The 25762-nt window shown below is 39.2% G+C and overlaps 1 protein-coding gene across 1 annotated transcript in view; it reads left to right on the top strand.

The window, feature by feature from the left end:
• The first annotated feature begins 3327 nt into the window (after positions 1-3327).
• Positions 3328-25762, top strand: part of FANCD2 (FA complementation group D2) — a 68894-nt gene continuing 46459 nt past the window's right edge. The window contains exons 1-13 of the mRNA XM_036266747.1: positions 3328-3434; positions 5876-6016; positions 6844-6911; positions 7088-7191; positions 7563-7623; positions 9648-9700; positions 14175-14253; positions 17398-17522; positions 19111-19198; positions 19675-19779; positions 20255-20355; positions 20935-21043; positions 22125-22160. Of these exons, the coding sequence (XP_036122640.1) occupies positions 3371-3434; positions 5876-6016; positions 6844-6911; positions 7088-7191; positions 7563-7623; positions 9648-9700; positions 14175-14253; positions 17398-17522; positions 19111-19198; positions 19675-19779; positions 20255-20355; positions 20935-21043; positions 22125-22160 (1134 nt within the window). The 5' untranslated portion in view covers positions 3328-3370. The remainder of the gene's footprint in view (positions 3435-5875; positions 6017-6843; positions 6912-7087; positions 7192-7562; positions 7624-9647; positions 9701-14174; positions 14254-17397; positions 17523-19110; positions 19199-19674; positions 19780-20254; positions 20356-20934; positions 21044-22124; positions 22161-25762) is intronic.

Raw genomic sequence — 25762 nt, forward strand, 5'->3', positions numbered from 1 at the left:
CTTACTTTCTCCACCTGCAAAATGGCTGATAATGGTTATTATAATTGTTAAACGAGGTAACAGATGGAGAAAACGCTTAGCAGGGTGCCTGGTGTATAGTAAATGTCAACTCTTACTGGTAACCATTATTATAATAAAGAATAAGTATAGTTGGTAGTTTAAGAGGGCAGATTCTGGACCCAGACTGCCTGAGTTAGAGTCCCAGCTTTGCCACTGATTATGAGAATGATCATGGCACCTACTGCAAACAGTTTTGTGAAGAATAACTGAAGTAAAATAGTTCTCGTTAGCTACTATTATTTACTTGCCTGTAAGCCATTCTCATTTAGCAATTAAAAAAAAACAACAACCTGATACTGTGGCTGGGCACGAGGGATGCTGAGATAAATAAGACTGGGTTCCAGCTTTCAAGGAACCCCACAGTCTAGTGTGATGTGTTAAGGGCTCCACAATATGCTTTGTGGAGCAGGGAAGCTGGAGTAGCAAACTTCCTTGGGGATAGGAGGAGCATTTTTCTTTTTTTTTAATCTTCACCACAGGATATGTTTTTATTGATGTTTAGAGAGAGAGAGAGAAAAAAAAACATTGATCAGTTTGCCTCCCTTATGCACCTCTACTGGAGATTGAACGCGAAACCTAGATATATTCCCTTATTGGGAATCAAACCCTCAGTGAGAGGATGGTCCAACCAACTGATCCAAGTGGCCAGGATAAGAGGGACATTTTTCAAGGACGGTGACATTTAATTGAGTCTTTAAGGATGAGTAGTGGTTTCCAGGCAGATAAGAGCATTTAGGGTGAGAAAAGAACACTTTTCTAGTTTACAAGATAGGCTAGAAGGCCGTCGTTCAGGTCCTCCTCTACCTCTGTAGTCTCATTTCTAATTTTACAAGCTCCTTCCTGTGTCAGGGTTGAGTGTTTCTCTGCCTAGATTACTCTTCTCAGATATCTTCTACTAACTCCTATTTCAATCTTCAGGTTCCTGCTTAAAATCACTTCCTCAAAGAGATTATACCTGAGAAATTGTTGCTACTTTTCTTATCACTGCCACCCTAACTAGACTAAATTTCCTTGTAAACCCTCATGGCAGCCTGTGCTTTTCTTTTATAGCACACAACATGTGTCAGTTAATCATGGGGATACATCCTAAGAATTGCTTCCATAGGCAGTTTCATCATTGTGTGAACATCATAGAGTATACTTACACACACCTAGGTGGTTTAGCCTACCGCACACCTAGGCTGTATGCTATAGGTACAGCTTCTTGCTTCTAGGCTACAAGCCTGTATAGCATGTTACTGTGCAATACAACACAAGATTAAATCAAATGCAAGAGATAACGATGTAGTCAAGCAGAAAACACCAGATGTGTGAGGCTGCTGCTGTGTGCACACCAGTTTTATAGCATACCTTTTTTTTTTAGTAAGTAGAAATAGTACACTCTAAGTGATGATAAAAAATATAGTATAGTAAATACATAAACCAATAACATAGCCTGGCCAGTGTGGTTCAGTGGTTGAGCGTTGATCCGTGCATCAAGAGGTTGCTGGTTCAATTCCCGGGTTGTGGGCCAAATCCCCAGTGGGGAGCATGCTGGAGGTGGCCAATCGATGTTCTCTCTCATTGGTGTTTCTAGCTCTCTTTCCCTCTCCCTTCCTCTCTCTCTAAAAATAAAAATCAACAAAGAAAAAAAGAACTTTTTTTAATAAACCAATAACATAGTCACTTATTATTATCAAGTATTGTGTACTGTACATAATTGTATGCACTATACTTTTATATGACTGGCAGCACAGTAGGTTTGTTTATACTAGCATCACTACAAATATGCAAATGTGTTGCACTATGACATTATAACAGCTTTTATGTCATCAGGTAGTAGGAATTTTTCAGCTCCATTATAATCTTATGGGACCACTGTGGTATATATGGTCCATCATCTGAAACATACTTATGCAGGGCATGATTATAGTTAAATAACTACATCAGGAGTACTCATGCCCTGGCCGGGTTGGCTCAGTGGTTAGAGTGTCAACCTGCAGTCCAGAGAGACCCAGGTTTGGTTCCCGCTAAGGGCACGTACCTTGGTTGCAGTTTGTCCCCAGCCCTGGTTGGGTCGTGCGGGTGGCAACCACTCAATGTGTCCCTTTCACATCGATGTTTCTCTCTCTCTTCCTCCCACTCTATCTGAACAAAAAATGGAAAAATGTCCTTGGGTGAGGATAAAAAAAATAGTACTATGCCCTGGCCGGTTTGACTCAGCGGTTAGAGCATTGGCCTGCGGACCAGAGGTCTGGGTTCAGTTCCCGCTAAGGGCATGTACCTCGATTGCAGTTTGTCCCCGGCCCCGGTTGGGATCGTGTAGATGGCAACTAATCGATGTGTCTCTCTCACATCGATGTCTCTCTTCCTCCTTTTCTCCCTCCTGCTCTATTTCAATATAAATGCAAAAAAAATGTCTTCACCAACAAAAAAGAAAGAGTACTCATTACTGCCCTGGTTGGTTTGGCTAAGCCATTAGAGCATTGGCCCGCAGTCCAGAAAGACCCGGGTTCGGTTCCCGCTAAGGGCATGTACCTTGGTTTCAGTTGTCCCTGGCCCTGGTTGGGTCTTGTGGGTGGCAGCCACTCGATGTGTCCCTTTCACATTGATGTTTCTCTCTCTTCCTCCCTCTCTCCTTCTCGCTCTATCTGAAGATGAATGCAAAAGTGTCCTTGGGTGAGGATTAAAAAAAAAAAAAAGTGTACTTGTTACTATACTGTAAACTCCTTGAGGTCTGGTTCATAACTGTAACCTCAGCACCTGGCACAGTCTTTAATGTACAGCATTGAATTATTAAAGGAGAGGTATAGTTTGAAGCTAGAAGATGAAAGAACTGAATGTCAGGTAGAGAACTGTGGGTTTTATCCTTCGGCAAGAGAGAAGTGGTCTGGTCCTAGCCAGGTGGCTCATTTGATTGGATCATCATCTCATATACCAAAGGGTTGTGGATTCAATTCACAGTCAGGCACATACCTAGATTGTGGGTTTGATCCCCAGTCAGGGTGCATATTAGAGGCAACTGATTGATGTTTCTCTTTCATATTGATGTTGCTCTTTCTCTCCCTTCCTCTGTCTCTAAAAATCAATAAAAACATGTCCTCTGGTAAGGATTAAAGAAAAGAAGAAGAAAAGGGAAAACTAGGCTAAAAAGGCAACTAGGTAAACAAGTCTTGAAAGCAAGGGAGTACTGACTAGATATAGGGGTTGATTTAGATAGCATTGGTGTTCTTTGAGCTATAGCTTCTCAGAATTTCTCTAGCTTTGAAAGGTAACTTCCGTTCTCTAATATTGCTATAGAAAGTAATTTAACAGCAGAAAACTGGTCAAAATGGTTTCCAAAAGAAGACTATCAAAATCTGAGGATAAAGAGACCCTGACAGAAGATGCCTCTAGTAAGTATTTATTCATTTGTTGCTTTATTTCCTATTGCAAATGTGTGCAGCAGTATTTCAGCTGAATACTATTACTTTATATATATGTACCACAATTTCTTTTTTTTTTCTTTTATTGATTTTTAGAGAGAGAAGAAGGGAGAGGGGGAGAGAGAGAGAGAGAGAAACATCGATGAGAGAGAGAACATCAATTGGCCACCTCCTGCATACCCTCCACTGGGGATTTGGCCCACAACCTGGGCATGTGCTCTGACCGGGAATCGAACCGGCGATCACTGGTGGCTCAGTGATTGAAAGTTCCTACTTTCAAATGTAGGGAGTCATCAGGCTTAATGGATGGAGCCTACAGAATCTATATCAGGAGATTTGGTATTGAGTTTTCTGCCTCTGATTTTGTGTATGACTTGGGTCATGCCTGCAGTTTCTGAGTGTCAGTCTCCACATCCAAAAGAGGAGTTAGTGTTATAGAGCTTATCTGTTGTACATCATCTAGGTGCTGGACACAGATACAATATAGTCCTTACCCTTTTTAAAAATATATATGTTTTTATTGATTTAAGGGAGAGGAAGAAAGAGGGAGAGAGAGATAGAAACATCCATGACAGAAACATCAATCGACTGCTTCCTGCATGCCCCCTACCTGGGACAGAACCTGAAACCTGGGCATGTGCCCTGACCAGGAATCAAACTGGTGACCTCCTGGTGCATGGGTTGATGCTAACCACTAGCCACATGGGACAGGCTAGTCCCTACTCTTTTAAAATAAACTTATGGTCCCCTTTCCTTCCTTAAACAAATTATGGTCTAGATAAATGCTAAGATAGTGATGTATAAAGGAAAGTCATGTGAAAGCAAGCGTACTAGAGGCAAAGAAATAGCTGTCTATATGAGAATGTGGTTGACAGGGGCCCTAAGAATTCCAACCAAAAAGTTGATAGTCTTTTTCATTTATTACACTCATCTACTCTATTAAGGCAATTCCAACTTGTATCTTTAAGGGAGAATAGTAGGTAATCATATTTAACTTTAAGTGCTTATTTGTTTTTGTTTGTTAATTATGTTTTATTACTTCTCATGGGTTAAAAGGCTTGGGATGGAACTAGTCTGGGCTTTGTACTCAAAAGATATAATGCAGGAGAACTTGTTCCACTCTGTTACCCCTACAACTAGATAATTGGTTCTTAAACTTTGGTGTGGATCTGGAGAGCATGTTGGGTTTTTGTTGTTGTTGTTTGTTGTTAATCCTCATTCAAGGATATTTTTCGATTGACTTTTTTTTTTTTAATCCTTACCTGAGGATATTTTCTATTTATCTTCAGATAGAGTGGGAGGGAGAGAGAGGTAGAGAAAGGGAGAGAGAGAAACATCACGTGAGAGGGGCACATCGACTGGCAGCCTCCCACATGACCCCAACCAGGGCCGGGGATGAATCGCAACTGAGGTACAGTATGTGCCCTTGATTGGAATCAAACCCGTGAGCGTCTGCGGGCTGACACTCCACCGCTGAACCAAACTGGCCAGGGCTCCATTGACTTTTTTAGAGAGAAAGAAACATTGATGTAAGAGAGATGCGTCGACTGGTTGCCTCCGACTGGGTTCGGGGATCCAACCTGCAAGCTAGGTATGTGCCCTTGACCAGGAATCAAACTCGAGACCCTTCATTCCGTGGATGGATGCTTTAACTGCTAAACCAAACCTGCCAGGGCTGGAGAGCTTGTTAAAAATTTAGACTCCCAGCCCTGGCTGGTTGTTCAGTGGTTAGAGCATTGGCCTTCGGTCCAGAGAGACCCAGGTTCGGTTCCTGCTGAGGGCGCGTACCTCGGTTGTGGTTTGTCCCCGGCCCTGGTTGGTCATGCCGGTGGCAGCCACTCAATGTGTCCCTTTCACATTGATGTTTCTCTCTCTCTCTCTCTCTCTCTCTCTCTCTCTCTCTCTCTCTTCCTCTCCCTCCCTCCCACTCTATCTGAACAAAAAGTGGGAAAATGTCCTTGGGTGAAGATAAAAAAAAAAAAATTTAGACTCCCAGGCCCCATCCTTGAAATTTTGATTTTATAGGCTCTAGGATGTGACCTAAGAATACGCTTTTAATGAGATTTTTAGTGATCGTAGAGCAATGATTTGAGGATATGTCAGCTTGAGAGACCCTGACTGCTTTAGAATTTGGATGGAAACATTTCCATGGTTATTCTAGTTAGAAGTGGCACATTTTGAATTATTCAAATCAAAACTCAATAGGTAAAAACAATTGTTTATTGATTATTTTGTTTGTTTGGAAGCCACTATTGGACCATTGTTAGAAATAAAATTTTACTACACCATCAATTTCAGTATAATTCTTTAGGAACCTACCAACTTTCCTCTTAGGGTTATTATTCTCGGGTTTACATTTTTATCTTTGCTTTACTATTTATCACATTCCTGAACATTTTGTCTATTTTCAGATGCCAGGAAGCAACCACTTTCCAAAAAGACAAAGAAATCTCATACTTATAATGAAGTTGAAGAAAATGACAATGCCTTTGTAAAGCTTCTTAAGACATCAGGAATTATCCTTAAAACAGGAGAGAGTCAGAATCAGCTAGGTGATCTTTTAATCTAATTCTTTTCTCTGGGTATAGTGAATCATGGGTTTTCTAAATAGAAAGGAATGAAGATTAGCACCATTTGTCTTGAGACAAGGATAAAATTGAAATTGCTTTTTAGAGAACATTGTTATAGTCTTTGGTCCTGATAAATGCATGTTAAGTAAAGTACTTCTAACCCCCCCTTTTTTTAAAGAAAAATGTTATATACTATTATTGCTTTGTGTTTTCTTGTGAAAAATAATGGTCCAGAGAGCACTTGGATCTGTGTCAGGATAATTTAGAAGAAAATTTATATATCCATATAAGGCATGTAAGGGCCTGCTTTGAGGGCATAGATTATTTCATCTTGCTAAGGTTATGGTATGTTTTTTTAGAACACTTAGCAGCTATCCTCTGTCAAAGCTGACTTTGTTTTACTGTGGGTTTAGAAAATTTTGTTCTGAGTTAGATTGTTAATATATATTTTTTTTCACCCTCAACTGAGCATACGTTTTTATGGATTTGAGAGAGAGAGAGAGAGAGAGAGAGAGAGAGAGAGAGAGAGAGACATAGATGTCAAAGAGAAACATTTATTGGTTGCTTCCCATATGCGCCCTGACTGGAGATCAAACCCAAAACCTAGGTATGTACCCTGACTGGGAATCAAACCACAACCTTTTGGTGTATAGGAGGATGCTTCAACCAACTGAGCCACCTGGCCAGGGCTAGGTTTGTAAATATCTTTATCTGTGTCATCAGATAGGAAATTTAGGTCTTAAGGAATGTAAAACTATGGTAGGAGATGATAAAGACTCTGGTGGCTAGTTATTCTTCTTTTCCCATAGCTGTGGATCAAATCGTTTTCCAAAAGAAGCTCTTTCAGACTCTGAGGAAACATCCTTCTTATCCCAAAGTATGTATTTTCTCCCTGGTACTTTTACTTTTGCTAGCAGTACTTTGAAATTGGACATTTAAAGACATTGGCATAAAGTTGAATGTGCTAGAATGATTCTTAGCAAACCTACAGCAAATGTTAAACTAAAAATCTTACTCTTACCCTTTCTTTTTTTCTATTTTAATTTCATTAAGATAATAGAAGAATTTGTTAGTGGCCTGGAGTCTTACATTGAAGACCAAGACACTTTCAGGAAGTGCCTTTTGTCTTGTGAACACGTGCAGGATGAGGAAGCCAGGTATGGAGAGAAGGCGTGGAGCATTGCTGAAATTTGGTCTGTTACACTCACTGGGAAGGGTGGGAGGGTGCAGAATGCAATTTTTTGAAATTTCACTTTTGATTTATAGTTCTCTTTTCCTCTGAGTTTTATCCTGACTTGTAAATTATTTATGGTTACTAAACTAAGAACCAGAGTGTTTTCTAGAACATGTTGATAGAATTTCAGCTCAACTATTCCCTGCCTTAAGAGCCATCTTTTAATGTTCTATGTTTCAAATCTACCAGGTTACATTCTCTTTAAAGATTATATATTTAACCAATTTTATGGAGAAAGAATAAGAAAAACATTAAAACAAGGAAAATAATAGAAAACATTTCTTTTTTTTACAGTATGGGCACATCTTACTCTAAGAGCCTCATTAAATTGCTTTTGGGGATTGACATATTACAGGTAAGACTGCACCACTTTTCCTGTGAACATTTGTTAGGTGTGTATGCTCAAGCAAAAGTGGCTGGAGCACAGGGTAGAGTAAGCTTAATGGGAGGGTTTGGGTTTGCAACAGTTTACCATAGCCTTGTTACTGAAATGCATTTGGTAGGACAGTATCTGCATTGTTGGACTGAGCTGTAATCAGCCCAATACATCTTGAATTCTCATTTGTTCCTTCGCCTCTGTTTTCTGTTTTGAAAAGTTTCATTCTTTATGTCCTGAGTACCTCTGTATATCTCTACCATGTTCACATCTGTGTCATCTCCCATTTAGCTCTTTATTTTGCCTATTAAATTGATTTTGCCCTTTTCCTGTCCTTTATTTTTAAATGTAATGAGTAGATAATACACTGATATGTTTTAAACATCTCAAATTATAAAACTATACACAATGAAAAGTCTCCCTCCTACCCCATCCCCCATTTCTTTCTCTTTTCTTCTCTCCCACTGTTAATCTTCCCATACTCTTTTTTTTTTTTCTTTATTGATTTTAGAGAAGAAGAAAGAGAGAGATAGAAACATAGATGAGAGAGAATATTGCTTGGCGGCCTCCTGCATGCCCACCACTGGGGATTTGGCCCCCAACCTGGGCATGTGCCCTGACCAGGAATCGAACCCGTGACCTCTTAGTGCATGGGTTGATGCTCAACCACTGAGCCACACTGGCTGGGCTTCCCATACTCTTATTTCTTCCTTTTCATTGGAAATCTTTTTTAATGTATTTGAGAGAGAAATATTGATTTGTTGTTCCATTTATATATGCATTCATTGGCTGCTTCTTGTATATTCCCTGACCAGGGATTGAACCGGCAACCTTGGTGAATCAGGACGATGCTCTGAGTTATCCAGCCAGGGCTTCATTGGAAATCTTGAATATAATTTAGTTAGCTTAAATCTAGGAACCTTCTTGTTTCTCTGAAAAGAAATCTTCTTGCAAACTATTTGATAATCTTTTAAATTATGCATTTCATGGTTTAACAATTTTCATCATACTTAAAGATTTTAATATTTTTTAATCCTCACCTGAGGATATTTTTCCATTTATCTTCAGGTAGAGTGGGCGGGAGAGAGAGAAAGAGAAACATTGACATGAGAGAGACACATCGATCGGTCGCCTCCTGCACGACCTGGACCAGGGCCTGGGACCAAACCGAAACTGGGGCATGTGCTCTTGACAGAATTTAACCTGCAACTCTTTGGTCTGCGGGCCATCGCTCCAACTGCTGAACCAAACTGGCCAGGGCTTAAAGATTTTTTAAAAATCTTCACCCGAAGATATGTTTTTATTGATTTTTAGAGAGAAAAAGAAAAACATCAATCAGTTGCCTCCCATACACGTCCCAACTGGGGATCAAACCCTCAACTTTTTGGTGTATAGGACGATGCTCCAGCCAACTGAGCTATCTGGCCAGAGTTGATATATATATATATATATATATATATATATATATATATATATATATATTCTTTTTAATACTTTTTGTTTTTTAATCCTCACCTGAGGCTATATATTTTTTCATTTATTGGTAGAGGGGGAGAGAGAGAAACATCAATATGAGAGAGACACATCAACTGGTTGCTTCCTGCATGACCCTGACCAGGGCTGGGGACTGAACTGCAACCAAGGTATGTGTCCTTGACCAGAATCAAACCCGCAACTCTTTGGTCTGCGGGCCGACGCTCTAACCGCTGAGCCAAACTGGCCAGGGCAGGGTTGATATTTTTGATTATCTGATTATTTTAATATTGCTTTAATAGACATTTCGCAATTTTTCAGAAGATAAAATATTGATAAGTCTTTATGTTCCAACAGCTTACATTAAAAATATAGGCAGTATTTATGTGGACATTCTTATAATATAAGGATTTCAATTATAGCTGGTTTTTTTCCCTCCAAGAGCACTTTTGAAGAGAATTGTAGCTAATTATACATTTCTGTTGTATATTTCGAGACCATCCCCTAACTCCCAATGTCTTCTTTTTCAGCCTGCCATTATCAAAACCTTATTTGAAAAGTTGCCAGAATTTCTTTTTGAAAGGTAAGTGAAGTTATTCTGGAATGCTTAAATTGCCCTGGTTTACTTAAGTTTCTCTCTAAAAAGATTACTCTGAAACATCATTGGTTTCTTTGAAGGTCATATTTATCATGATGCCATATTCTTTTTTTTTTTTTTTTAATATTTTTTATTTATTGATTTTTAGAGAAAGGAAGAGAGAGGGAAAGAGAGAGAGAGAGAAGCATCAATGAGAGAGAACATTGATTGGCTGCCTCCTGCATGCCCCCGGACTGGGCCCAAACCCAGGCATGTGCTTTGACTGGGACTCAAACTGGCAGCCTTCTGGTGCATGGGTCAATGCTCAGCCAGTGAGCCACACCAGCCAGGCCATATTTTTTTTTATAATCCTCGCCTGAGGATATTTTTTTCTATTTATCTTCAGATACAGTGTTGGGGGTGGGGAGAACAATGGGAGAGAGACACATTAATTGGTTGCCTCCTGCACGATCCCGACCAGGGCTGGGGACCGAACTGCAACTGATGTTTGTGCCCTTGACCAGAACTGAACCTGTGACTCTTTGGTCCTTATCCCGATGCTCCAAATTCTGAGCCAAATCGGCCAGGGCATGATGCCATATTTTTTTTCTTTAGAATTTCAAGTTTGTTTGTTTGTTTGTGTTACAGATGTTTCTGTTTTTCCCCCCATTGACACCCTCCTCCCAGTCTCGCCCCTTCCAGCATTGTTGTCTGTGTCTATGGTTCCGAATGTATGCATATGAGTGATTTATCTCTTCCCTCTCCCTCTTCTGAGGTTTGTCAGTCTGTACCCTACTTCTGTGTCTCTGGGTCTATTTTGTCCATCAGCTTGTTTTGTTCATTATATTCCACAAATAAGTGAGATCATGTGATATTTGTCTTTCTCTGATTGGCTTGTTTCACTTAAGATCATACTCTGTAGGTCCTTCCTTGTCATCTCAAGGGATAAAAGATCTTTCTTTCTTAGAGCTGCATAGTATTCCATTGTGTATATGTAGCTTGTTTTATCTATTCATTTGTTGATGGACACCAGGACTGTTTTCAGATCTTAGTGACTGTAAATAGTGCTTCTATGAACATAGGGGTACATATATTCTTTCTGATTGGTGTTTCAGGCTTCTTAGGGTATGTTCCTAGAAGTGGGATCACTGGGTCAAATGGCAGTTCAAGTTTTAATTTTTTGAGAAAACACCATATTGTTTTCTATAGTGGCTGCACCAGTCTGCATTCCCACCTGCAGTGTACTAGAGTCCCCTTTTCTCCACACCCTTACTAGCACTTGTTGTTTGATGATTTGTTGATGGCAGCCATTCTGGCAGGTGCAAGGTGATACCTCGTAGTTGATTTAATGCTGCCATATGCTTAAATGACTACTGAGATTTTACTGGGATGTCTTTCTTTGAAATTTCACCTATTTATATGAATACATAGTGCCAGAAGAATACACAATACATTGCTAATAGTATTTATCTCCAGGGAAGGGAGTCAGTTGGCTGGAGTCAGATATTTCTGAATAATGTCCTTTACCTTTTCAATTTTATAGTGTACCATTTAAAAAAAAATTACCACTTTTTAAAATTTTTACTTTATTTTTTTTGCTCAGATGGAGTAGGAGGGAGAGAGAGAGGAAGAGAGAGAGAAACATCGACGTGAAAGGGACACATTGAGTGGCTGCCACCCACATAACCCAATCAGGGCCAGGGACAAACTGCAACTGTGGTACATACCCTTAGCGGGAACCGAACCCGGGTCTCTCTGGACTGCAGGCCGACGTTCTAACCACTGAGCAAAACCGGTCAGGGCTAAACATTTTACCTTAAAAAATAACTTAGAAAAATGAACAGCCTAGTAGAAAAGTAGATAAAGGTCATGAAGAGACAGTTCACAAATAAGAAATACAACACCATCAAACTTTTTAAAAAAATATGTTTTTATTGATTTCAAAGAGAGGAAGGGAGGGGGAGAGATAGAAATATTGAAGAGAGAGAAACATGAATCAGCTGCCTCCTGCACATCTCCTACTGGGGTTCAAGCCCACAACCAGGGCATGTTTCCTAACCAGGAATCGAACTGATGCATTGGATGATGCTCAACCAACTGAGCCACACTGGCCAGGCTAAACATTTTTTAAAATGCTCAATTTCTTTAATAATCAAAGACACAGATTTATAACAGTAAATATATTTTTTCCATTCCCAAAGGATCTTCCCTATTGAGTGTAATGAACAGGCATGCTCATACATTGCTGATGAACATATAAATTAGTTCAGTCATTCTGAAGGACATTAGTATGTATCAAAACCTTAGATATTACCCTGGCTGGTTTGACACAGTAGTTAAGAGTGTCAGCCTATGGACCAGAGGGTCTTGGGTTTGATTCCTGGTCAAGGGAAAGTTCTATCCCCGGCCTGATAGGGGCTGTGTGGGAGGCAACCAATGTGTCTCTCTCACATCTATGTTTCTCCCTCTCTCTCTCCCTTTCCCTCCTTCTCTTCCACTCTCTCTAAAAATCAATTGGAAAAGTATTCTTGAGTAAGGAGTAGCAGCAACAACAAAAAATTGTTAAGAGGACTATTTAATACAGTGCATTAATGAGAAAAAAAAGTCAGGTTACAAATTTGTATTTACAGTTCAGCCTAATATTTTGTTTTTTGTTTTTAATATGTCTTTATTGATTTTAGAGAGAGAGGAAGGGAGAAGGAGAGAAACATTGATGTGAGAGAGAAACAGATTGGTTGCTTCCTGCATGCACCCCCACCAGGAATCGAACCAGCAACCTAGACATGTGCCCTGGTGGGTAATTGAACTAGCAACCTTTTGGTGCACGGGATGACACTCAACCAACTGAGCCACACTGGCCAGGGCTTTTTTTGTTGTTAATCTTCACCTGAGGATATTTTTACATTAACTGTTAGAGTGTAAGGGGCAGGGTGGTGGGAGAGAGAGAGAGAAAGAAACATCAATGTGAGAGAGTCACATCAATTGGTTGCCTCCTGCGCAAACCCAACTGGGACGGGGATTGAACCTGCAACCCATGTACATGCCCTTGACCAGAAATTGAACCCAAGACCCTTCAGTCCACTGGCCAACTCTCTAACTGCTCAGCCAAATTGGCCAGGGCTGTTTTTTTTGTTTTTTTTTTTTATCCTCATCCGAGGACATTTTTCCATTTTTTGTACAGACAGTGTGGGAGGGAGAGAGAGGAAGCGAGAGAGAGGGAAACATCGATGTGAAGGGACACATCGAGTGGCTGCCACCCGCACGACCAACCAGGGCCGGGGACAAACTGCAACCGAGGTACATGCCCTTAGCGGGAACCGAACCCGGGTCTCTCCGGACCGCAGGAGGACGCTCTAACCGCTGAGCCAAACCGGCCAGGGCTGGTTTTTTTTTTTAAGATACATCTACATATAGATGCACATACACACGCATATCAATAATAGACATCTCTGGATGACAGTATATGCCATTTTTATTTTCTCCTTCATGTGTGTTTTTTCAGGGTTTTGTATATAATAATAATAAACTTGAAGATTTACCCTTAAAATTTTATGCTTTGCCTGTATGGCTTACACTAGATGCTTTATGTCCTGGCTAAGTCTTTTTCAGCAGTTAAATTTCATAGTAGTAAACAAAGATCAAGAATGCTGTCTAGAAAAGGAACTGAAGGTGGTCTAAAACTTTAGGTATAATAGGTTGGGAAGAAGGCAGAGACTGTCATTTTTGAGGAAAAAATAACTGAGCCAACATTTTTTTATCCATAAGTGGTTTTTAATACTTTCACAATCTAATATGACCTGCCATGTTTTCATTTTATTTTATTTTATTTATCCTCACCTGAGGACATTTTTCCATTTTTTGTTCAGATAGAGTGGGAGGGAAAGAGAGGAAGAGAAAGAGAGAAAGAAACATTGACATGAAAGGGACACATTGAGTGGTTGCCACCCGCACAACCCAACCAGGGCTGGGGACAAACTGCAACCAAGGTACACGTCCTTAGCGGGAACCGAACCCGGGTCTCTCCAGACCGCAGGCCAATGCTCTAACCACTAAGCCAAACTGGCCAGAGCCTGCCATGTTTTCATAGCAGTATATGCTTACCTTTTTCATTACTTACCACATTGATGTAAGTTTTCACCTTTTGAAAATACTCATCTTACTCAATTTATTAAAGTTTATTACCTTTATTTTTTAAAATAGTTTACATTATTTTAAGAGATACTTTCTAGACCTTTCTTTCCCTCTCTGTAAACCTTCCCCAGATGTAGCCATGGTTAAGTTTAGTGCCCCTTCACTTCCAGACATCTTTGTCAAGGTATATAAGCATATATCTCATGGATTTTTTTGTATCACATGTGTGTCTAGCACAGTGCACAAGGCATAGTAAGTGTTCAGTAAATGTTAACTGAATGGCTGAAATGCTTGCTGTTGTATAAGTCAGAAAGGCTAAGTTCCTTGTCTTCTCATCCTAACATTTTAGTGTGAACAGTGATGGGATCAACATGCCTCAGCTCATCATCAGTCAACTGAAATGGCTTGACAGAGTTGTGGATGGCAAGGTAGGCTTTGGGATTTTTTCTGTCTCTTATATTTAGAGAGTGCATTTTCCACACTTAACCACACTTTTGGATTTTGTAGGGTTTTCCCTTTTTTTTCCCCCATTCTATACAGAAAAATATATGTTTTAAAATTCATCCATTAACTTTTTTTGGCTTTGAATTTGAGAATCATGGGTAGTTCACCCTTTAAGTTTCTCCAAAAAGAAAAGGAATTTACCTACTTTTGATGGCTAGGTATTATTTATTAAATAAATTAAATGTTTGGAAATAAATCTTTATTCAAAGCACATAAAATATTGTGTTTTATTTCTCAAGTGACAAGATCCCAAACCACTGCACTTCACTACAATGTTTTAATTTGATTACATACAGTAGTCTCCACTTATCTGCAGTATTGCTTTATTTTTCAAAAATTTATTATATTTTAAAAAATGTTTTGATTGATTTTTTTAGAGAGAAAGGAAGGGAGAGAGAAAGATAGAAATATTGATGTGAGAGATACATCAATCAGTGCCTATTGCACGCCCCCTGCTAGGGCTTGAGCCCACAACCTGGGCATGTGCCTTGACCAGGAATCGAACCAGGACCTCTCAGTCCATGGATGATGCTCAATCCACTGAGCCACACTGGTGAGGCTGCAGTATTGCTTTTCATGGTTTCAGTTACCCATGGTCAACCATGATAGGAAAATGTTAAATTTTCCCAGCATGTCTGCTCCTGACATCCAGCTATCAACACTTTCATGATTTGACAGTCCAGGGTTGACTGAAGCAGATAGATCCTCTGTCTAATGTATTGTCAGAAGGTCAATAGTAGCCTAATGTTACATCACAATATCTGCATCATTCACCTCACTGCATCTCATCATGTAGGCATTATATCACCTCACATCATCATCATAAGGGTGAGTATAGTACAATACGATATTTTGAGACCATATTTGCATAACTTTTTCTATTACAGTATATTGTTGTAATTGTTCTATTTGATCAGTAGTTATTGTTAATTTTTTACTGTGCCTAATTTTTAAATTAAATTTTATCATAGGTATATATGTATTGGAAAAATCACAGTATACATAGGGTTTGTTACTGTCCATGGTTTTAGCATCCACCTGAGATGAGGGGGGACTACACTGTTGAGGAAAATTTCGGCAACCCTGGCCAGTTTGGCTCAGCAGTTAAAGTGTCGGCTTGCGATCCAGAAAGACCTGGGTTCGGTTTCCGCTAAGGGCGTGTACCTCGGTTGGTTTGTCCCTGGCCCTGGATGGGTCGTGCAGGTGGCAACCACTTGATGTGTCCCTTTCACATCGATGTTTCTCTCTCTCTCTTTTTCTCTTTCTCACTCCCACTCTATCTGAACAAAAAATGGAAAAATGTCTTCAGGTGAGGATTAAAAAAAATTTTTTTTCAGCAATTATTTGTTATCAAGCATCTTGGTAAAGTTGAATCTTTTTTTTTTTTTTAAGGAAACTTTATTTTCCATTTTATTTTTTTTTTTTTATTTTTATTTTTTTTAATCCTCATCCGAGGACATTTTTCCATTTTTTGTACAGACAGAGTGGGAGGGAGAGAGAGGAAGAGAGAGAGAGGGAAACATCGATGTGAAAGGGACACATCGAGTGGCTGCCACCCACACGACCAACCAGGGCCGGGGACAAACTGCAACCGAGGTACGCGCCCTTAGCGGGAACCGAACCCGGGTCTCTCCGGACCGCAGGCGGACACTCTAACCGCTGAGCCAAACCGGCCAGGGCTATTTTCCATTTTATTAAATTAAAATAATTTAGTTAAAAAAATACAGAAAGTAAATGTTGCTTATATCATGTGATCTTTAGATATGAATGAAGAAATCATAAATAAAATCACAAAGTAAAGAGTGGTTGGATTCAGACCATAAAAAGTAGAAATTTCTGTGTGTCACAAATATATCACATGAATGAAAAGATAATGACAAACTTGAGAAAAAATTTATGGTGATTATGAAAAAAAAAGAAAAACCATAGGGAAAAACCTAAAAAAGTTTAGTTGAAAACTAGGAAATGATTATAAAAGGTTATTCCCATTAAAGTTAATACAAATCTTTGGTGAATATAAGAAAAGCATACTCAACATCATTAATAATTAATCAAATACATTCTAGTTAATATGATAGTACTTTATTTTTTACTTTTTTATTGAATTTATTGGGTTGACATTGGTTAATAAAATTATATAGGTTTCAAGTGTACAATGCTATAATACATCATCTGTATATTGTATCGTGTGTTCATCACCCCAAGTCAAGTCTCCTATTACCATTTATCCCCACTAAACTCTCTTCTACCTCCCCCCAACCCTCTTTCCCTCTGGTAATCACCATACTGTTATCTGTATCTACGAGATGTTTTTGTTTCTTGCTTAATTTCTTTACATTTTTCACCAAGAAGTTGAATCTGTTTTGCACCTAGTCCTTAAGGCCCATTTCTTTTCAGCATTCTTAAAATCATTCTGTTAAATTTTGTCAGCTATTCTAAGGCTTAATCTTTACTTGGAAGAACATGAGTCTTGGAGTCTCATCTGGGCTGGAATTTGGTATCTGGCATTTATTAATTGTGTATCATTAAGCAACATGTTTGAAAAATAGGGATTGTTACAGAAACTCCATAAAGTTGTGAAGATTAAATGACATAAAATAGCTCGACTGGTGTGTTTCAGTGGATTGAGCATTGTCCCATGGACTGAGAGGTCCTGGTTCAGTTCCTGGTCAGGATGCATGCCCGGGTTTCGGGCTTGATCTCCAGTGGGGGACGTGCAGGAGGCAGCCGATCAATGTTATGTTCTCACATCAATGCTTCTCTCTCTTTCTCTCTGTCCCTCTCTAAAAAGTCAGTAAAAACATTTAAAATGAATCATGCAATCAATAAATCAATAAAATATATAACAGACCAATTAGATAATATTCCACCCATCCTACTTTTTTTGTATTTACCATTCCATGTATGAAAATTCTGGGTCATTTACCTCTGAATTTTGGCTTCGAGCTTGAATGTGTGTGCAGTTGTCATATTGTACATAAAATAATTCCAGGTCTATATTTCATAAGTAGGAAAGTCTTTCTCTATTCTGGGTAATATGCTCCAATCCTAATAGTCTCTTCTCTTAGGATCTCACCACCAAGATCATGCAGCTGATCAGTATTGCTCCAGTGTACCTTCAGCATGATTTTATCACCAGCCTACCCGAGATCCTAGGGGATTCCCAACATGCTGATGTGGGGAAAGAACTCAGGTGGGTAAGCACCTTGTTGCCATCCTAAGCAAGGCTTCACTCTGGGAGCTTTATCACTGCAGTATGAAAAGAGGAATTGTAATGTGTTCTTTTTATATAAAAGAGGATAATACCTACCTGTAATGAGTAGGGTATGGGATTTAATTTATTTTTCTAATAATGAGTATATATTTAGTAGATCCATCTTTCTTTTAAAGGTATATCTGTTGTGAATATGCAGTCTGGCTTAGGATTAGGTATATAAATTTGGTCTATGGAGACTTAAACCTGATCACTTTGTTTGGTTAGCATTTCCTCCACTCAAGGGGTCCTCAGTCATGACTGCACATCCAAATCATTTGTGGAGCTTATTAAACATCTACATTCTTTGGTTCCTACATGATTTATTCTAATGTACATTGCTGCATCAGATCCATTGCCAGGATTCACTGCATACTATCACTTACATGAAAAATAGTAATTGGAAGGGCAGTAATTAAGAGGACCGTATCCCTATCTCAATGTTTCTGTTTTAATGTAACTTCTTGCTTATCCTGGAAGTGGTAGTTTTAAATTTTTTGGTTTGTAATACTTCCTTTTCTCTAGCTGTGTGTAAAGCTACCTCCAGAAATGTTCAGTGATTTCTTTTCTTTGTCCTTCTGGGCACGATGCTCCCTCTGGATGTAGCAATATATCATTCACTTTGCCTGCTTAATTCTAGCTGGTCCTTTTGTGTAGCCTTCTTTTAGAATCTATCACTGTCCTTCTCTACTTTGTGCTCCTGTAACACTCTGTATATACATCTATCGTATTCATCACATGTCATTATAATTGTAGGTTTTCTTTTCCTTTTCCTCAGGAAGGTTTATGTACCAAATTCAGTAGGTTACCTTTGTTTGGGTAGGGAGGAAGTCTTGTTTCTACTCTATTGTTTGAATTTTTTATAATGAGCAATTTAATCAAAACAATTTAAAAAAAATTTTTTTTTCTTTATTGATTTTCACGAGAGAGGAAGGGAGAAGGAGAGACAGATAGAAATATCAATGAGAGAGAACATCATTTGGTCGCCTCCTACATGCCCCCCACTGGTGATTGGGCCCACAACCTGGGCATGTGCCCTGACCGGGAATCGAACTGGTGACCTCTTGGTGCATGAGTTGACACTCAACCACTGAGTCACACCAGCCGGTCTCAAAACAATTTTTAATAAAACATACTATAAACAAACTTAATGGGAACTAAGTATATCTTCCCATACTCTTGAATGATTTTCCCAAGTTGTTATCTGCCCAGCTCTGTTAAAAGTTACACTCCTTTTGCCCTGGCCGGTTTGGCTCAGCGTAAAACCGAGCGTTGGCCTGCGGTCCAGAGAGACCCGGGTTCGGTTCCTGCTAAGGGAGTGTACCTTGGTTGCGGTTTGTCCCTGGCCCTGTTTGGTCGTGTGGATGGCAGCCACTCGATGTGTCCCTTTCATGTCGATGTTTCTCTTTCTCTCTCTCTCTCCCTCCCACTCTATCTGAACAAAAAAATGGAAAAATGTCCTCGAATGAGGATAAAAAATAAATTTAAAAAAAGTTACACAGCTTTTCTTTTTTTCCACCATTCACAGTGACCTTCTAACAGAGAATACTTCACTCACTGTCCCAATCCTGGATGTTCTTTCCAGCCTGCGACTTGACTCACAGCTCCTGTCTAAGGTAGGAAAGATTCTGCTCTCCAGAAACAGAGTTAGCTTTTTCACCTTCCACGACCACGCTCAGCCAGTCATTGCCTTGCAGCAGTTGTATGTAATGAAAATCTCCTTTGAAACAATATTGAATGACATTTTATCCCTTTTGTTCTTTTCCATGAATTTAATGTGCCGTACTATGACAACATTCACTTCTGTATTACTTGAATATTTACAAACTGCTCCCCATAGAAATAACGATATTTTATGCCTTCCTCTAGCCAGTGGAAAATTCAGGCTCCAAAATATAAGATGATAACACTTACACATTTATCATAAGAAGCTCTTGTGTAATAATTGAAAAATTAGGTGTTTTTCTTTCTAAATTACATTTGAGAAAACTGAGCAAGAGAAGTGGTTTTTCTAATTTTACTTGCCAAGTCAGTACTAGAGTGAAGTATTAACATGAAAATGTTTAAGGATTTCATGTTTTTTTATGTTTAGGTCCGCCGATTGGTAATGGGTAAGCTGTCATCTGTCAAATTGGACGACTTACCTGTGATAATCAAGTTCATTCTACAGTCCATAACAGCCACGGATGCACTTGAGGTACCCCCATTCCCAACAAACACTAATAGGGTGCTAGATCCTAAAAGTACAGAGAAAAACATTGGTTCCCTTGTGAAACTCAGCAATCAAAAGACTAACATAGATGAAGATAAATTATTTAAACTAATAGGTTCTAATTGCTCTTTGTCTCCAAACTAATTTATAATGCTCATAAATCCAGATGGTATTCAGGGGAGAGAATGGAGCTACTGACTAGATTTATTGTTCTATATAAGCTGCTACAGGTTATATTTGCGATTTCAGTGTAATACCTCAAGTTCTGGAATTTTGAAGGGCATGACATACTATACTTGCATTAGCTATTTTCATCAACCAACTCTCTTTTTCAAAATGCTTTATCTAACATTTAATACTTCCTCAGTCTTTCTGGACATTGTTATGGTTCTGTTGAAAGAGTGGACTGTGCCTGTCTACTATGCACGAGCAGAACACAGCTAGTATTTATTTTCCGCAGGTAATTTCTGAGCTTCGGGAGAGGTTGGATCTGCAGCATTGTATTTTGCCATCACGGTTTCAGGCTTCCCAAAGCAAGTTGAAAAATAAAGGCCGAACAAGGTATAAACTTATTGACTGCTACTATCCTTTTTCTCACATAGGCAAGGAAAGTTTTCTGATATTTAACCTGAAGCTAGGACAGTAGATCTTAATACTTACAACTATAATGGTAGGAATATTACACTCATGTAATACTGTACATTTTTTATTTTAATCCTCACCTGAGGATATTTTTTCTATTATCTTCAGATAGAGTGGGAGGGGGAGAGAGAGAGAGGGAGAGGGAGAGAGAGAAACGTCGATGTGAGAGAGAGACACATTGATTGGTTGCTTCCCCAGCAGGGATTGGGGACTGAACTGCAACTGAGGTACATGCCCTTGACCAGACTCGAACCAACGCTCTAACTGCTGAGCCAAACCAGCCAGGGCAATACTGTACATTTTTTAAAGTTGTGTGTGTGTGTGTTCTCTTGACTGTTCATATCAATCCCAGATAGATTGCACTGCAAGTATTAGCCATTTTACACATGAAGTTGTGACTTGTTCCAGGATACATGGCTAGTAAACAGGAACCCAGATCTTATAGTTTTCTCTCCATTAAGTGGAAGAATGATTTTATTCCCCTTCTGCTACTTGTAGTTCTTCAGGAAATCAAGAAAACAGTGATGAGGGCTGTGTTTTTCTTCTCTTTGATGTAATAAAGTCAGCTGTTAGATACGAGAAAACCATTTCAGAAGCCTGGATTAAGGTGAGTGAGATCTTTGGAGCATTAAATATTAAGGAAGAAATGGGTGGCAGTTAATGACAGATGTATAAATAAAGGTAAGTTGAAATAAAAGTCTTAAAAGTCATTCAAGTAAAATGTTAGGTGGGGAGGAACTAAATAGACATCTCTCCAAATAGGACATACAAATGGCTAAGAGACATATGACGAAATGCTCAACATCACTAATCATCAGAGAGATGCAAATTAAAACAACATTGAGGTATCACTTCACACCTGTCAGAATGACCGCCATCAACAAATCATCAAACAACAAGTGTTGGCAAGGGTGTGGAGAAAAGGGGACTCTAGTACATGGCTGGTGGGAATGCAGACTGGTGCAGCCACTATGGAAAACAATATGGTGTTACCTCAAAAAATTAAAAATTGAATTGCCATTTGATCCAGTGATCCCACTTCTAGGAATATACCCTAAGAAGCCTGAAACACCAATCAGAAAGAATATATGTACCCCCATGTTCGTAGCAGCACTATTTACAATCGCTAAGATCTGCAAACAGCCCAAATGTCCATCAGAAGACGAATGGATAAAAAAGCAGTGGTACATATACACAATGGAGTACTATGCAGCTGTAAGAAAGAAAGATCTCTTATCCTTTGAGATGACATGGAGGGACCTGGAAAGTATTATCCTAAGCGAAACAAGCCAAGCAGAGAAAGACAAATATCACATGATCTCACTTATTTGTGAAATATAATGAACATAACAGTCTGAGGGACGGGGTAGTGCCAGAGACGTGGAAGTGGGGTACAGATTGACAGTCCCCTGAAAAGGGGGTGTGGGGGAGATAAACCACAGAATTTATATGCATGTATGTATGAACAATGGACATAGACAACAAAGGTGGGGACAGGGTAGGGAGGGAGGAGGAGGGGTGAATCAGTGGGTGAAAAAGGGGAAACATCTGTAACAAAAATAAATGAATTAATTTTAAAAAAATGACAGGTGGTGGTTCCTTGGTTCTCAAATAAGAGAACAAGGCATGCTGAATAAGGTGAGGAGTGTTCTAATGTGTTGTAACTTATTTGTGACCCGTTTTTCCAGGCAATTGAACACATTGCCCCAGAGTCTGAACACAAGGTAATGTTCACGTATTATGAATTTTAAGTATTAAAATTAGTGAAATTGGCTAGTGTTTTCTTTTTCCTGCTTTCTTTCTTGCTCTCTCCAGTCATCCGTTCTGTGACTTCTCTAGCTGCTCTAATAAAAAGGAGCTGTCTGGGAAAGATAATATGAGGGAGTGACTTGCCAGATCGTCTTCCCTACTCATTTGTTCTGACAATAAACTAAGCCTAAAATATCCATAAGGGAAAACATTATCATTCCAAATAAACATAGCGAGTTGCATTAAAATAGCCAAGTCTCTACTACTGAGAAGTTGAAGACTGGAGTCACCTGCGTCATCAGTGAGGTCCCTGTGTGTCTGTCTGATTGCCCTTCCTTCCACCAAACAGAATTGTCAAGGTAATAGTATTCCATATTTTACTTCTCTGCCCATGTAGACCTGGTCAGAGAATCCATCCACTGTTAAGGCAATGATACTGAATCTGTCTTAATTCTGGAATTATCTTCTGCCAAGAAGTCAGATGATTGAATTTCTTACATATTGATTAGTTTCCTTTAAGGGCTTTTTTTATTTTATTTTTTTAGTCAAATCTGTTTTGTTTTGTTAGTTGGGTTATTTAATTATTGGATGACCATTTTTAAAGCTTTTATGGTATTAAATAAAGCAATGAAAAAGTCATTAATTTTGTGTGGGGAGAAAAAGTCAAAATACCCTAACACAACTGTTTTTAGTTTTGCATGACCCTTGGCCACCAGCATACCTATTTTTACAGATTTCAAATAATTATATAAATACAATTTTGTATTCTGATCTTTTTCCTTAATATTTTGTCATAAACTTTTTGCATGCTACTGCATTGTCTTTATTGTCATTATTAATAGATGTATTCTCTTCTGTTGTAATGATTCTCAATTTTGGTGCCTAAATGAATAGGGCCTTCAGTGAAGGGATGTCCCAAGTAATTTATTTATTTATTTAAATTAGAACATTAACCTTTATTTAAAAATCTTATAATTGACATATTAGGTATTTGTATATGTTGCAAAATGATCACCACAATAAGTCTAGTTAACATCCATCACCACACAGTTACTAATTTTTTTGTATGATCTACCCTCTTAGCAACTTTCAGATATATAGCACAGTATTATTAACAATAGGCACCATGCTGTACATTACATCTTCATGACTTATAACTGGAAATTTATACCTTTTGACCCATTTTGCCCATCCCCTCCCACCTACCTACCTGTGGCAACCACCAATGTGTTCTCAGTGTCTGAGAATTTGGGTTTTTGTTTTGTTTTTTACGTTCCACAAATAAGTGAGATTGTGTGGTATTTTGTCTTTTTCTTTCTGACTTATTTCACTTAGCATAATGCTCTAAAGATTCATCCATGTTGTTGCAAATCACAAGACATATATTATGCCACATTTTCTTTATCCATTCATATATCAGTGGATGCTTAGGTTGGTTTCATGTCTTGGCTATTGTAAATAGTGCTGGGGATGCAGATATCTTTTCAAATTAGTGATTTTGTTTTCAGATAAATATTCAGAAGTAGAATTGCTGGATCATGTGGTAGTTATATTTTTAATTTTTTAGGAACCTCCATTCGGTTTTCTATAGTGGCTGAACCAATGTATATTCTACCAATAGTGCACAAGGGTTCCCTTTTCTCCATGTCCTCACTAGCATTTGTTATATGCTGATTTTTTTTTTTTTTTAATGATAGTCATTCTGACAGGTGTGAGGCGATATCTAATTGTGGTTTTTGTTTGCATTTCCCTGATGGTTAGTGATGTTGAGCACCTTTTATGTATGTGGTAGCTGTCTGTATGTCTTTGGAAAATTGTCTTTTGAGATCCTCTGCCCGTTGTTTTTTTACTCTTCACCAGAGGATATTTTTTCTATTGATTTCTAGAAAGAGTGGAAGGGAGAGAGGGAGAGAGAGAGAGAGAACATCCATGTGAGAGAGACACACCAATTGGTTGCCTCCCACATGAACCCCCACTGGGGCCAGGGATCAAACCTGCAACCCAGGTACATGTTCTTGACCAGGAATCGAACCGACGACCCCTTGGTCCACAAACTGATGCTCCAACTGCTGAGCCAAACCAGCCAGGGCATTTTTCTCTTTCTTAAGTCTTCACCCAAGGATATTTTTTTATTTCTCTTCAGATAGAATGGGGGAGAAAGAGAGAGAGAGAGAGACATCATTGTGAGAGGGACACATCGACTGGTTGCCTCCTGCATGACCAAACCAGGTCCAGGGACCGAACCACAACCAAGATATGTGGCCTTGACCCGAATTGAACCTGAGGCTCTTTGGTCTGCAGGCTGACACTAACTGCTGAGCCAAACTGGCCAGGGACCCTCTGCCCATTGTTTATTTATTTATATTTATTTATTAATATTCATTCATTCATTCATTCTCTGCCCTTTTTTTTTAATCCTCACCTGAGGACACTTCTGCATTTATTTTCAGATAGAGCGGGGGGGGGGGGGGCGCGGAGAGAAACATCTCTGTGAGAGCCACGTCAGCTGGTTGCCACCCACATGATCCCAACCAGGGCCAGGGACAAACTGCAACCAAGGTACGTGCCCTTAGCGGGAACCGAATCCAGGACCCTCTGGTCCATGGGTAGACGCTCTAACTGCTGCGCCAAACTGGCCAGAGCTGCCCATTTTAAAAAAATTTTTCTTTATTATTTTAGAGAGAGAGGGAGAGAGAGACATTGATGAGAGAGAACATTCACCAGGAATCAAACTGGCAACATCTCGGTGCATGGGTCCATCGACTTAACCACTGAGCCACACCAGCCAGGCTCTCTGTCCGTTTTTGATTGGATTATTTATTTTTTGCTGTTGGCTATATGAGTTCCAAGTAATTTGTTTTATTCTTTTTTGTCCTGATTGACTTTTTAACTTTTTTTTGTAATCCTCACCTGAGGATATTTTTACATTTATCTTCAGACAGTGGGAGGGAGGGAGAGAAAGAGAAACCTCGATGTGGGAGAGACATATTGATTGGTTGCCACCAGCACGACCCCAACTGGGGCCGGGGATGAACCGCAACCAAGGTATGTGCCCTTGCCTGGAATCGAACCCGGGACACTCTGGTCTGTGGGCCTATGCTCTAACCACTGAGCCAAACCAGCCAGGGCTTTAACTTTTTTTAAACATAGATAACATAAGCTACTTAAGAAGGATAAATTCCCCCAAATAATCTAAAAATGTAAAGTATAAAGTTTCCCTCCACTTTCTATCTCATTCTTCAAAGATAATCTAGATTTTTTTCTTGTTCACACACGTGTGTGTGCGTGTGTGTGTGTATACAGGCATGCCCACTCATACATATATGGATTTGTATATTGTTTTTACAAAAATAGAATTTTACTATGATTATCATCTTGCAGATTGCTTTTTAAAAACATTTTTATACAATATGTCATGAATGTCTGTCAAAAAATACTTATTTGTTATTAAAAATTTTTTATTTTCTTTATTGATTTTTAGAGAGAGAGGAAGGGAGAGGGAGAGAGAGATAGAAACATCAATGAAAGAGGGAGACATCAATTGGCTGCCTCCTGCATGCCCCCCACTGGGGATTGG

The sequence above is a fragment of the Molossus molossus genome, unplaced genomic scaffold (genome assembly GCF_014108415.1).
Source record: "Molossus molossus isolate mMolMol1 unplaced genomic scaffold, mMolMol1.p scaffold_m16_p_18, whole genome shotgun sequence".
Lineage (NCBI taxonomy): Eukaryota > Metazoa > Chordata > Mammalia > Chiroptera > Molossidae > Molossus > Molossus molossus.